Consider the following 15,015-nt stretch of genomic DNA (forward strand, 5'->3'; position numbering starts at 1 on the left):
ATTGTGTAATGCTGTAACAATGGGCACTAATGCTGACAAGTCCTTGATCTTTGAATTCACTCAGATCTCGGCTCATGCTGTGACGGTATTCATCATGCAAGTTTATACATAGCTACAGTTGTTATGTGTTTTGAGATAAAGGGACAACGTTTTATGATACCATTATAGTTGTGAACAAACTGGCCTTGAAAAAAACAATACATAGTCTAAAAAAAATAATAATAGCACAGATGGAATGCAAGAATGAACTTTGTGAACTAGCCAATAGCCAAAATATTTTTTGACCTAAGGAGGTGACGAATGTTCAAGCACATGCTGTTACTGGGTGAAATGAAACCACACAGACAGTAGCCATTAGTTTAAATCGCCGTGCCCCATAAATGGTTGCTGTGAATAGGACAGGGAATCTTTTTCAGGGTTATCTTTTCCTTTTCTATTTCCCTCCCCTCCAGATCATGTGAAATGGGCATGTTCAAGTTATTAATGCGGCAGTACTGGTCCCCTGTAAACAGTGTTATTTTGTTGTTAATCTTACTAATGATATCCCAAAAGGATGCCTTTTTTTCTGCTTGGGCTTCCAGCAGGGCTCTCTATTAAGAAGAGGAAAGCTGCTTCTGAGACAAACAAATTTATTGCTGAAAAGCAGAAACTGACCCATAATGAGCCTGTGCTTTCAGAAGAACATCAAAAGAAATATTAACATTTTCCTCTCATATTCATTTTCACGTGCAGTACCACACTGCAGTTACCACTATAACTTTTTTATAGCTATATTAACAGTCAAAATCCTGATTGTACTGGACACCGTGGCATTATCCTATTTATTGTAGTAATTAAACTAAGCAATTAATTTTTTAAGTGCTCACATTGGGAAATAAAGTATCTATTTATGGATTCTCTAGGCTGTGTGGTCCTAAATTACTTTATTTTGTGGTAAACAAGGGGTGTGTCTTTCTGCTGACTTTCTCTCCTACATAGGCAGCTGCTATCTAAGTGAGTATATCCTAACAGAGATGGAACCTCAGAAGTGATTGATTATGTCTGCTTGCCACACGTGTTGCACTCCGCACGGGAGATTTCACTCACTCAGTTGATTCCAATAGAGTTTGGCATTAGCATGTTGCTTAGCTAATGATCAGCCTGTGAGGCACAAAGCGGGGCACCCTAATAGGCTTAAAATGCCTAGCACAGAAATATTGTGAAAAATAGTCTGTTTTTTTGTGTGTTTTTTTTATGATAGGTTATTGATTAAATTATATACAGTATATTAATTAGTATTAATTGAATTACAAGTATATTTATTATATTTACTACTATTTGATCAAACATACAGTAAAAAGCTGTAAATGAATGTAAAATGATGTAAAAATTCCTGTGATGACACAACTGAATTCTCAGCAGCCATTAGTCCAGTCTTCAGTGTCACATGATCTTTCAGAAATCATTCTAATATGCTGATTTAGTGTTCAAGTAACATTTCATATTATCTTATTATAATACATTTTGAAAGCAGGTGTGCTGCCTAATATTTTTGTGGAAACCCTGATTCCTTTTTTTCCCCCCAGGATAGAAAGTTTGAAAGAACAGCATACATTTGAAATGCATTTGTTTTGATCAATTTATTGCATTATAGCTGACTAAAAGTATTAATTTATTTGTATTTTTTTAATTTAAGGAAAATTTGGATGTCTAGCTTTTAGAACAGCCTTCAATGATTTCTTCCATGTTACCTCAGAATGATGCTTGCTAGGTTTTGCAACAGAGATTTCTTCATTTGGTCCCTGGTGTTTGTGTTTCATCAGTGGCGAGGCCTGTGAGATGAGTGAGTCAGTGCTGTTATTAGCTGAACTCAGAAGCTGGCTTTTTCTCACTCTTGCTGCTCCCCCAGCACCAGGTCCAGTGAGGCTCACACCATGCTATCTTGCCTATCCATCTCCATCATCTGTCTGCCCACAATTATCTCTCTTTCCCCCTATAAAAATCATTGTAACATGCCATCCGAGTATTTCAAACCAACAGTGTTTTAGCTTTTAAAATCGGCCTGACAAGCTGTAGTGTCACTGAAAAAGCTTAAACTTGCCCTTGCTCAATTTTCTCTCTCTCTCTGTTGCTTCTGTTCTCTCGCAAGGCCTGTCCTCAGTGTTAACCTCAGCTTTGTAAGCCTTGATTAGGGGACAGTAAATCCTCAGTTGTGGGTTTCCTCCAGCATGCTACTAATGACACGGTGTCTACCCTTTATATTGTTGTTAGTGCTTTGAGTAGATTTGTAGCTGCTGTCCGCTGTCCTCCTACTTGGGCTTTATTGTCGAGAAGGAAAAGTTAAAGCAGATGTTATTAGCACTGACCTCAGGAAATAACAGAGATTGAATCCTGCAGGCCATCCAGACTTTTGCAAGTCACTATAGTGCCATTCAAAAGTTTGGGGTTGGTAAGATTGAAAAAAGAAGTGTGTTGCTGTTATGCTCATGAAGGCTGAATTTACAGTATTTGATGAAAAATACAGTAAAAACAGTAATATTGTGAAATATTATTACAATTTAATAATTTAAAAAAAACATGTCATTTATTCCTGTGATGGCAAAGCTGAATTTTCAGCATCATTACTCCAGTCTTCAATGTCACATGATCCTTCAGAAATCATTCTAATATGTGACCCTGGACCACAAAACCAGTCATAAGGGTCATTATTTGTATTTATTTATTCATTTTTATTTATACATCATCTGAAAGCTGAATAAATAAGGTTTCCATTGATGCAATTTTTTTACGTTGTCCAAATTAAGTCCTTAGCAATGCATATTACTACTAATAATACAATTTGGATATATTTACGTTTGGAAATTTACAAAATATCTTCAAGGAACATGATCTTTAATATCCTGATGATTTTTGGCATAAAAGTAAAAACATTTTTTACCCATTCAATGTGATGTTGGCTATTGCCACAAATATACCCGTACGACTTATGGTTGACTTATGACTTATGGTTTTGTGGTCCAGGGTCACATATGTTGATTTGCTGCTCAAGAAACATTTCTCTTTATTGTCTTTGAAAACATTTTTTGTGGAAACCATTATACTTTTTTCAGGATTCTTTTATGAATAGAAAATTCATAAGATTAGCATTTATTAGATTTATATATACACATGTATATATATATATATATATACATGTATTTATTATTCATCAATATAGTGCATCCTTTTTGAATAAAAGTATTAATGTCTTTCAAATAAAACCTTCCCCCTCCCCCACTTTTTTTTCTTTATTTGGTTCCAAAGTAATTATATTTTTGACATCCCTGTATTAGACATTATTGATATTTGAGTAATTGCTGTATGAGCTGGAGTCTGCACCTGGGTTGCTTACTCATGGCAACCCCCTTGAAGAGTGTTTGTCCACTCTAAGACCCATACAAAGCCTCTCATGTCTATGATGAGTCAGAGCTTTGACCCTCCCAGACAGACCTTCTCTTGCCATGATCATTCGTACCGTGTGTATCAATAAAGCTAAAGCCATACACCAATCACAATACGGCGCCACAACTGCGTCTGCATCCCTACTGATCCCCCTAAGACACTGCTGGCGCTTTGAAGTCCAGACTTGAAAGGCCTACAGTGAGTGCAGAGAGAGATGGAGAACCGTAAACAGTGATTATGTAGAGATTAATGAAGCTGAACCCATGCTGACACCACTCAGCCTCAGGACAGCAGCCGCAGTCAGCAAACTTCAGCATCACTTCAGGACACCTGTCCACCTGAGCACACCTGCAAGATTTACCCCACAAACCAGCCGATATATGCTTGAGTTCAAAACAAGATAGAATGTCCATTTGACAAATTAGACACTGAGAACCTATTATTCAAACCTAAATTTGTTAGATAGTTAGTTAGTTGTGATTCAGCTGAATATTAAAATCCCCCATTCTGATAATATCACTGATCAAAGTCTTCAGAGTTTAAAAGTTGTTTTAGAAACCCTTTGGCAGTAACTTAAGTGCAGTGTTTAATAGACTTTATATACAAAGATTTCTGAGGGCTGAATTAGATGCTGGACTTAATATGTTGCTTGTCAAGATGTTGAATTTTAAATAGGAGCACTGGAGTTCATCAAACAGTATGAAGTAGGCATACAACTACCGCCTACACAGTATAGGAGAAAAATCTGAAACACTTCACTTCAAAAAAATAAATAAAATAACATATAATAAAGCCCAACTGTACACTGTGGCTCAGTACAATTAGGCATACATTCATAGACTCATTCTTTCAAATAAATGAAGTGAAATTAATTGTGTGACCACAAACTAAGCATTGTTTGCTTATTTTTGTTTTTTGCAGTATCTGCCCAGATCCTGAAAGCCAGCCTGGACACAATGGAACGGCACATTCAGAGGCTGGAGACCGACATCCAGAACTTCCCCAAGTCTGATGACAAGCAGGATAAGTTTGTTGAAAAAATGTCGATATCCTTTGAGTGCAAGTACTACCTCTACTCTCTTTCATGATAGAAAGTTTAGCATGGGCCCCTGTGCCGGATTGAGCGGCTGAGGTCGCTTTGCCAATAGGAAAAAAAAAAGAATTTTGTCTTGTTTTCCAGTTAGTACAAATATTTGGGGGTTCAAAAGTTTGGGGTTGGTAAGACTTTTCAATGTTTTTGAAATATGTCTCTTATGATCACCAAGACTACGTTTATTTGAAGGAAAATTTTGAAATAATACAATTATTATTGTTTCATATGTGTTAAAACATAAATTAACCTGTGATGGTAAACTGATGGCTGAATTTTCAGCATCATGAGAATTATGCTGCCCTAGAAGCGTTTCTGATTATTATCAGTGTTGAAAAAAGTGGTGCTGCTTAGTATTTTTGTTTTGTTTGTTTGTTTCATTTGATGAATAGAAAGTTCAAAAGAACAGCATTTATTTGAAATGGAGAACTTTTTGTAACATTATAAATGTACTATATGATTAATTTCCTAATTATGTCTTGATTTACTTTTAAGCATAAATATAACAAGACATAGTGAAGTTTACAACAAGAAAAACAAAATCTGCAAATAGAATATGAAAAAAAAACCCGAAATGGATTCCCGAAAAACATGCCTTTTTTATGCAATTTGTCTTCTAAATGAAATGTCTTGTTTTTAAAGATCTTTAATGTTTTAGGATGGAAAACAAGACAAAAATACTGGATAGGCTGTCTCAAAGTGAGATTTTTATCCGCATTCTCCTCGTCTCTCAAGCTCTCCAAAGGGAGTTCAGCCTGGGAGCTATTTATACTGCACAACTTTCTCCCCACAGACTCTAATGGAGGGCTTCTTAGCCTTCTATACTTATAACCCCATGCCACAGGCCCCTTCTCTCGGACTTTCTGAGGGCTCTCAAAGCACCTCTCCCATTTCGATAACAGGAACGCAAGTGCTCGCTAGTCTCAATTCGAATTAGATGCCACAACACTTCTCAGACTCTAAGGAGTAAGGAAGTTAGACAGTTGTTTAACTTTTCCTTTCCGTCATGTGAATGTTTATGTGTGCCAAAACAGAGCTGAAATCGTGCTTATTTAAGGGAGTTTGACTTTTGTGCCGGTTCTGAGCGCCGGCCTGACTTTTATTTTCGCGCTCAATTCCTGCCATTCCTCAGCGGTGTTATTAGCTACGAGTAAGAACCATTAATCAATGACTTATCAAGTCTGAGAGTCTTCCCATATGTTCCCCAAGCACAGGAAAGACAGCAGTTAACCTTATTTTAGCTCTTTGTTCACGAGCTCAACGTCAAGATTTATGGGGGGCTTACGTGGCACTTTGGGTGGCATAAGAGTAATAGCCCCGGCACGCATTAAAAATCTGCTCCGAGTCAAAGAGGGCTGCTTAGGTTTGTATGATTTAAGAACAATCAGCCTCTCTAGCCTGCAGTGCGGCACAAAAAAACCTCAGTGGCCTTAGTTAAAGCATTGATTAGCAGGACTCAGGGAGGATTGGAACTTGAGTGAGGGGAAATGGAGAGGCGCGGATAGACTGCGGCAGCACCGAGGTCTCGCGGCGTCCCCAGAGGATTGTAAAAGCCGACCGGGCCCCAAGTGCAAACGTAGACGCATCTCGTTCCTGTCTCACCTGATCTGTCATCAGAGCTGGCACGCAGCCTTGGCTGAATACAGTCACGTCCGTTTGATGATTTGAGTGGGGTTTTTTAGCAGCAGAGAAAGAAAAGTGAGCGAGAGAGCCACGGCTGAAAAGGAACGGCTCCACCCTCATTGTGCACCAGTCTCGACTCGTTTTCAGAGGCGTCGGAGCCCGGCTGCAGAGATGCTGACTGACAGCACGTTCAAACACAGCTGCGGCAGCTCTTTTGCGGATGACAGGGCAGACATTGTCACAGAGCTAAAGGAGGCTGAAAGCTGTTTCACTCAACCATTGTGGACAGCAGGCTAGATGTTATAGAGGTTTAGTGATTGAATTTGTGAGCGCTGGAGGTGTGTGCGTGCGCTTTCTGCTAGATGCACTCCATTGCTTGCCATAGCAACAGGCTTCTTGGCCCCCTCTTTATGAGTTTGACCTCAACGTGACCTTTTGACAAATGACTACGTTGTGGAGATGCTATTTTAGAGTGGCAGTGCCGGAAGTATTATAAAAACATTCACTTTTTAGCTTGACGGTTTAGCTTCAAGGCTTGTTTAAACGGTGTGGGAAAGGAAATTTGTGTTACTAAGGAAAAAGACAGATGTTACCTTGTTAACAGTGTTTTTGTTGCCTGTAGATACTCGTCCAAATCGCACTACTCCAGGTGGGCACTGTCAGATTTTTTCAGATTTCTTCCTTTTTTATGAACTGTAGCCTTGAGATCCATGTGATTTAATCTACCCTGAAATCACACTATTCTTCTTTTTTTTTTTATTCTCTCCTGCTCCAGGGAGAACCGACACAATACAATTGTGGCGTTTCATATGCAGAACATTTGTTTTGTTTTTTGTTTTTCAGTTTTCATGGCAGCTCAAACTGCAGATTTAGAGCCCTGCCAGCGAGATAGGAGGAGAGAATGAACTAGTACCAAATTTTATGAGGATAAAAAGCCTTTAACTAGAGGGAGGCTGTGAGAGAGAGCGGTAGAGGAATTTTGCCTAGGTAGGAGCCAGCTTCTTTTTTTCTTTTTTTTTTGCATGTAATAATAGCAGCAGTACACATTTCACACCCCTCTGAAACTGTGGAGGTGACATTTCGCAATATTAAAAAATCTCACCAAATATGGGAATATCATATTAGATTCACATTAAGGTGCTTAAGACTCTGGAACAAATGTGCATTTATTAGCTTACATGGCGATGCACAGTTGATATATTGATCCATTAAATAGAAATGATTGTGGCAGCAAATCATGGCCGGTTTGAAAATGCACTGAGCGTGCTGTTGCAAGAGAGAAATAAACTCTTGATATGCATAAGGGTTAGTTTTTAGAGTCAAATAAAGGAATTTACTTTTATTACCGACTGCTCAATATTCCCTTTTGCAATATGAACATGTGTTTGCGATAGTATGTTTGTGTGAAGTATTAGGTCAGCTATGGGAGACTAGTTGCAGATGCATTATGGGTATTTGGAAAAATGAAATAGACTCCCACTGACTTGTATACATTATTTAAACCATCATTAGTACTAAAGATCTCCATGCATCATAATTCACACAACCTGCAAACAAACCTGTTTTTGTTGTTGTTGTTGTTTTTGCTTTTATTTCTTCTTATTTTGTTTTCAATTTATGCATTTACACATGCTTTAGAGGATATTATGTGTTGTTTGTATTCCTGGAATATCCTCATAAAGGCATTCCCAGTCAGGATAGGGAGTTTTTCATTTCATAAATGCATTTCATATATACAAGATACTGCAGCATACATTAAAACTATATAGTTATACAGTCCTCTGCTTTAAACGGATCTCAATAACTTGTAAAATGCTGGCAGAGTAGCTCAGATGCACACTTATTGGTAGGAATACTTTATTTTTTTCCACCATTACTGTAATGTATGCAAATGACTGAGTAGGATGTTTGTTCAGCAGTTTAGTGATATCTATCTATCAGAATTAATGGCACCCCACAAAGGCTTTCAAATGAACTAGCGGCCCCAGGAGAGCTGTAACTCAGCGGAGGGACAGTGTTGGCGGTGGCCTGCCTGGGGACTGGGCGTACTGGGAACTTAATGGAGAGCGGAAGGCTTGCAGCAGCGTTCAGCATCCATACTGCGTATTGACAGATGAGGGGGCCTGTCTAATAGATCTTGAACTGCTATAATTCGGTGTGCTAGTATTTAACTTAACCTTTGTTCTCTCTCTAGTGACAGAAACACCTCTCTAGAAAACACCAATCAGCTGGCCAATTTCTGACACAGCACATGCAGGAGCAGAAAAGTTAATACAGTGACATGTGAAGGCAAATTTTCCAAATTCTGATTAGATGAGCCATGTTTGAAACCATTAAATGCTGATAAATGCACACATGTGACCACATATTCGTTCAGCCCTCAGTTAGGGTAATGGTATATTAAGCTGGTTGTTTCATATTAACCATATGAATATGTGTATAAAATCCACGGCTTTCCTTTTCACCTGCCAAGCCATAAACATTCCTTTCAGATGAGAGGGCGCAGTTTGTTTAAAGACTCCCGGAAGCTTTGCACTTCATTGTGGCTCTCTTTAAAATGCCTGTAAACAAATCATCTCTCATAGTCGCAGAATACAATGCCTCTTTAGACAGAGGAAATCACCCACTGAGGGAAGTGCTAGAGCAGTCAGGCTGGTCATTCTATAGGAAATGTGTGATTTACTTAACCTTTGTTTTCACTGGAACATGCATTCGCTTGACCTGAACTCGGCAGCATAAACAAACATTCTTCAAGAGAGAGAAATATCGGAGGCGATTGTTATATTGTGCAGTGTTTATTTCTTGTTGAAAGACTGTGGTTTCCATCCTGGTTTTAGAGTGTCAGCCAGTGCTCAGCGGGGCGGCATAACACTTGATTTCCAGCATAGCACCTTTTACGCAGTGTATTATGGCACACATTCTTGCTTAGTGTTTTAATACCTACTGTGGAAATGCAGTAGCTTTGGGGGGCGATGTTTGAAGGGTTGAGAGGAGCAGAAATACACAGAGTGCTGCAGGAGAACATTTCATCTACCTGATGTAAATCACAAGCCATATAGGTTTTCTTAGAAAGCTTGGCTTGTGCGATTTTCTACACATCTAAGCATTACAGATTGCTCTCGAAGATCATGCAAATCGAGGTGAGGAATGATCAACGGTGATTATTATTTTACCTTTGGGTACAGAGTCTCTAATGAATTGATGAAGATGTGTTTGCAGCAGTCTGCACTGTGTTTCCAGCTCCTCTCTGTGTTTATGCCTCTGCTTAGTCTCAAACCTCTGTTAATTATGGAATTAGGTCACGGGAGTGTGGTGGCATCCTGCGCTGGTGATGTTTACCTCACAATAACCGTGCCTGCATCTAGTTCTAAAGATATTTGCTTGAAATAATAGAGAGAATGAATCGCAATTTGCATCTCAGCTTTTTCATTTCTTGATATAGAGCTGGACCGAAGTAAACGTGAAAAGGATGATTGATTCAGGCCATATCTTTTACTTCCTTTCCACTGGCTTTTTTGTTTATTCCGGGTCTCTATTGTCTACAGGGGGCCGCATTGTTCGACAACAATGGCTAACTTTAATTCACCGCGTGTCACAGGAGACGTTAAGATTTTAATTAACAAATTCTAATTGGTCCTGAACAGAATAAACAAAAGCGAGCCCAAATAATAATTGCAATTCCAGTAATGATAGTCATAAAGAAAGCAAAGGCCGAAGTCTGAGCACAAAACCGACTTGGCGCTCGTGTCTGTGATTATATTGCCGGCGTGCACAGATTTGTGTTTATTGGGAAATGGCATCCAAACCATGTGTTTTGTGTGATAGGATTTTGCATATGCTAATGCACTTGATTGCTTTGATGTGTGGCTGGGTGGGGTAGTCTCAGCACGAACGAGAGAGGCTCGATTACTGCTTCTTCAAATCCCATCCTCAAAGCTTCCGCCATTCAGTGCGGCCCTCTGCGCTTTAGGGAGGAGGCTGTGTTTGTAAAGCCATGATTAGAAGGGTATTTAATGGAACATCAGTGCCACTGATGCAGAATGATGCTGATTGTTAAAGTGCTGTTTTGCTTTAGCCATTTGTGGTATTATTGCGGTGTTTAATTGATTGAATTGACATTTGGGACAGTGTTTTATAACTGAAACCGGTAGGTGGGGGTGGAATAATAATAGTAATAATAATAGCAATAAACAGTCAATGATTCAATTTTGCTAGCAGGACAGAGGGAAAATTACATGTTTTGGAGTTGACAATATCTCCCAGTTGCCCCTTTTATATATTAGTGTTGTGTATTCTTTGTAAAACAACAGGCTCCCAGCAGTGGCTGAGGATGGTAATCACTTACCGAACAACAGCATAGTTTACTCACACTGTGGCCCCATCTTCATCAGACCCTCAGATAATTCGGCCATGATCATATTACAATCCCTCAAGCACAGCCAAACAGTTGAAATCATCCGCTCCGTGCTTTGGCTGTCTGTTGGGCCTCACCCTCCAGAGACGCATATCAGCTCTGCACTCTCCTCTAATGAAAATGACACTTTGAAAGAGATTGAGCATATTTCTGCTATCGTATTTCATAAATCAAATTTTCGTGATTGCCTGACCTGATTTTTTGTAGTTGTTCGGTCTCAGTCAGTCATGGAAACGTCTCTATGCGAGTTATCATTATGTGTGCGAATTCTCTGGAAATTCCACAATCAGTGTCTCGTTAGAAGGGGGGGTGGGATCTGGGACTGATTTGGCAGGTCCATTAACCCAGAGCTCAGGGCTGATACGGCCACTAAAACTGAGGCTGACAGGCATACTACTCCCAGGGTGGAGGTGAGAGCCTTCAGCCAACTCTCTCTCCCATTTCTTCTGCTGTATGTAACTCATCATCTCCAGAAAATAGGAAGCAGGAGGTCTGTGTAGATTTACATGCGAAGCACTGCACAATTCCATCCGAAAGGTGGTGATCTATATTAGGCTACATTCCATTTCATGCTTGGCATATTAGGTGTGCAGAAAGATGACGAGAAAAATACGGGCCAATCCCACTGAAGGGCTCTCAAAGTGGCGTGTGGTCGCCACATTCTCCTGGAGAAATGTCTTTTCAGAGTCATAAATGACAGAATTTGCCACTGTATCTTCTTCCAGTCCATCAGTTTTTGAATGACACTTTAGCTGCCGCATTCCCAGTGTCAGAAATCAGACCTACTGGAACATGATTAATCAAAAAACACATTTTAGCCTGATGTCAGTATGACTTCACATATCAAATAAGAAATCTGAGCCAGTCGTATTCGTTTCTAACGACACAATCTAATGGCAGTCATGTTTTATATAAAAATGTGTCCTTTATAGCTTTCTATCTGGATCATTTGGTTATGTTCTCATTTCTCTTATTAGTCCTCTAATACCAGTTAAATGGCCAGTTTAATGCCTCAGTAAATGAGCGACACACACCCAATGTTTAACCGACTCTATATTTCTTGCTATCATGCTAATTGTTGCTCTTTCTTTTTGTGTTTGCAGCAGTCCTTGTCAGAGGTGGGTAGAGTAACCAAAATCTGTACTCAAGTAAAAGTACTTGTAGAAATAAGCAAGTTTCAAGATGTAGTAAAACTAATAATGTTAATAATTACATGAGGAAGAGTAAAAAGTATCCAATGATAAGACTACTCAAGTAGCGAGTTACTAGTTACGTCAGATCTGATTCAGAACAAGCCAGATGATGATGATGATGATGAAGTCAATGATGCATGCATTACAATAGGGATATTTTCTCCCCATTACATCCAAGCATGAGAGATGGCGTGTCAAATCTTGCAGAAATAAATTAAAATCTCTTTGTTAGTAATTAATCTGACAATAAAAAAATACTATACCATAACATTATTAAGTCTTTGGGTCAAATTATTAGTTTAAATGTTAGCACATAGTAGTTAAAGACGCTTAATATAAAGTGGGACTGATCTTTGCAATGTGAACATAATAGTGCTACATTTGTAGTATAAGACAATGTCAAAATAAATGTATATTGCATGTATATTTCGATCTGTAAACGTGTGTATCTGTGTCTAAGCAATAGCATTTCTTGTCAAGAAACACCCATTTAGCGGGCGTTCATTTCATACTCTGTGAACAGTTCCTTAGCCTTTTTAATTTATTAAATTATGGTATATGTCCCAAAACATGGTAATGTCACACTGTGTAGTACTTAAGCGGTCGTGTTTACGTTTTGTGTTTAATAATCTTTTAGTTGTAAAATATATTACCTGCAGTAAAGAATCGGTCACACGCAGGTGTTCATTGAATAAAGATCTTATTCATCGCTGAAGACAAACAATAGGATGCAGGTGCACATTTGGTCTCAGTAGATTGTAGGTTCATATATACACCATCCAACACTCTTGATTTTCTTAAGTTTTCCGTTTATGAGTTTGACCGCTTCAAATTCATTTTCAAATAGTGCATCGCTCATTCCCCAAGTAAAAGAGGCTGCACGCTTGGAATAAAGTACACATTTCTTAACATTTGCATAAAGAATAAAGTAACGTCAGGAATGTAAAAAGTAAAGTAAAAGTACATTTTTGTTATTAAAAATGTACTTGAGTAAGAATGAAAGTACCCACCTTTAAATGTACTCTTAAAAGTTAATTTTTTAAAGCAAAATTAAGAATTAAAAAAATGCCTCTCTTTCCATTTATGAGTTGCATTTGAATTGAATTAGCTACAGCATATAATGTTGATTTAAAGTGACAGGAAGACTTTAATTCAACTACCACAACTTCTGCGGACAAGGCAGTTACCCTGGAAAACCTAGAAACAATTGAATGATGCATGGGGATCCCCGCAATATCATTCAATATCATGATTTAGACGCACCAGATGATATGGACTTCTATTTTCTATTGATTAAAATTCTATTGATTTTAATCCTGCCACTTTTTGCATTTCTTTTTCTCACTACATTTAATAGATGTATTTTCCCCAAAAGTTATTATTCTAGTTATATACTTAGTTATTTTTCCAGTCATCAAGTTTTCTTCTTTTCAAACATTGTTTTTTTAGACAGATAATTCTATTTTCAGATTTTAATTGGAATTCTGCGTCCATTTAACAACCTCAATTCCATCCAAATACAAGAACTCAAAAGGCATTCTATATTCATTTCTGAATGGTATACAACCCTGCTGTCTACTCGACTAGGGAACTGTTTGTCAGTAAATCATGACAATAATTGTCTCTTTTGACTGAAAGGTGGGGCTTTCATGCCTGTAACAGCTTGAGTGTTACATTTTCTTCCTGTTCAGTTTGCCCCGTCTCCTCCTCCTGTCTCTGATTTGTAGGGACATTAGGTTTCCCTGTTCTCCCTTAGGAACAAAGAAATAGTCTTAGAGCGGTACACCACCACCCTGGACTTTCGTCACAGAGAGAGGGAAAAATAGCACATCTAGTTAGCATACTTGAATGCACTCATTCTGAAAGGGAAACAGACAAAGCGAGAGATAGAGACAGAGAGCGCGTCCCTGTTGTCTTGAGGGTTTTGCCGAAGATCCACAGAGAGCACTCATCCTCTGGAACTTTCTGCTTTTGCTCCAGTCAGTACTTCATTATAACCCCTGAAGACTCTGGCTTAAAGCTGGGTAATAGACGCAGAGCTTCTCCTACTCATTTGTCATGGGCCCGTGGGTTTGATGCAAAGCACTCAGCACTTGTTGCTCCTTGTTAATCCCACTGTAGACACCGACTCGCTCTTCTGCGCTTTTCCAACTCGCTCGCCGTCATGGCTCGTAATTTCACTTTCATTTGATGTTTTAATGGAAATCCCAGCTCCTCTTCGCTGAATTGCACCATTGTCACCAAATTACTTTATCAAATGAAAATTGGGGGGGGGGGGGGGGGGGGGGGGGTTCTGTACTGTAGGGTTATTCGATTCAAAAGAGACATCTGCTCACAGAATGTTTTAGGACAAGGCGGCACGAAGGAGAATCAGAGCTGTGCATTGGGTGTGCTCTATGGAAGTATCATGTTTCCATAAACGATAAAAAAAAAATGATAAACGCAGCCTTGGAGAGCTCCTATGTGCAAACTGTCTTTATGTCCATCTGCCGTAATGAGCAGTATCACCATATCTCAGCAGAAATGACTGTAAGACACTTATATAACAACTGATGCCTCAATGATTTCTTAAATGGAAAGTTGAAGTGTACTTAGTCCACACTGAAGATATATGGGGTTGGACGTTTGCTGGTCATTATTCCATTCCACGCTGTGATATTTTCACTACTGCTACTATTTATTGTTTTTTAGTGCCAGTAAGAAGTCTGAGGCTGAATATAAAGCACTCAGGTGTGCGGACTGATGATGTCCCACCAGATCAGAGTTGGACCAAATTATAAATCAAATTAAAGACCCCACTGAATAAAAATTTGGCTTTTAGTGTGTTTTCACACTTAGGTCCTGTTTAAAAGAACCAAACTCACACTCCTTTTAGTGGACCAAGAGGTGAACCGAGTGAAAAAGGACCCAGTTCTCTTGGGGAATATTCCAGTTCTCCCTGAAAGATGACTAAGATTTGATCCACTAAAATAGGAATGTGGTCTCAGACCTCTTTGTGTTCATACTGTTGCTTTTTGGATCTAGTCCAGTCCAGTTCAGTGCTTGATGGCTGACCCTTCAAAAATGTATCCCATTCCCTTACATTGCACGTGCCTCACTAACCAATTTGTTTGTCGAGACTATCCTTATTATTATTTTGTAAAATGACATTGCTACAAATTAATTCTCTTTCTCTTTTACGCAAAAATATAAATTGTTTCAATACTACATCCATATTCTTGCACTATATCACACATCCACCTTTGTAAATAACATTTATTTTTGAATTGTTTCCC

The 15,015-nt window shown here is 38.8% G+C and overlaps 1 protein-coding gene across 10 annotated transcripts in view; it reads left to right on the forward strand.

Moving 5' to 3' along the window:
• The window catches only part of diaph2 (diaphanous-related formin 2), a 551,295-nt gene that overhangs the window by 416,217 nt on the left and 120,063 nt on the right, over nucleotides 1-15,015 (forward strand). For all 10 annotated transcript variants that reach the window (XR_013818231.1, XR_013818232.1, XM_079839686.1 and 7 more), the window contains one exon: nucleotides 4,342-4,466. Coding sequence is in view for 8 of the 10 variants with exons in the window: in XM_079839686.1 (XP_079695812.1) it covers nucleotides 4,342-4,466 (125 nt within the window). In the remaining 2 variants the exon portion in view is untranslated. The remainder of the gene's footprint in view (nucleotides 1-4,341; nucleotides 4,467-15,015) is intronic.

This window comes from Gobio gobio (genome assembly GCF_949357685.1).
Source record: "Gobio gobio genome assembly, chromosome: 16".
In the NCBI taxonomy this organism is placed as follows: Eukaryota; Metazoa; Chordata; class Actinopteri; order Cypriniformes; family Gobionidae; genus Gobio; species Gobio gobio.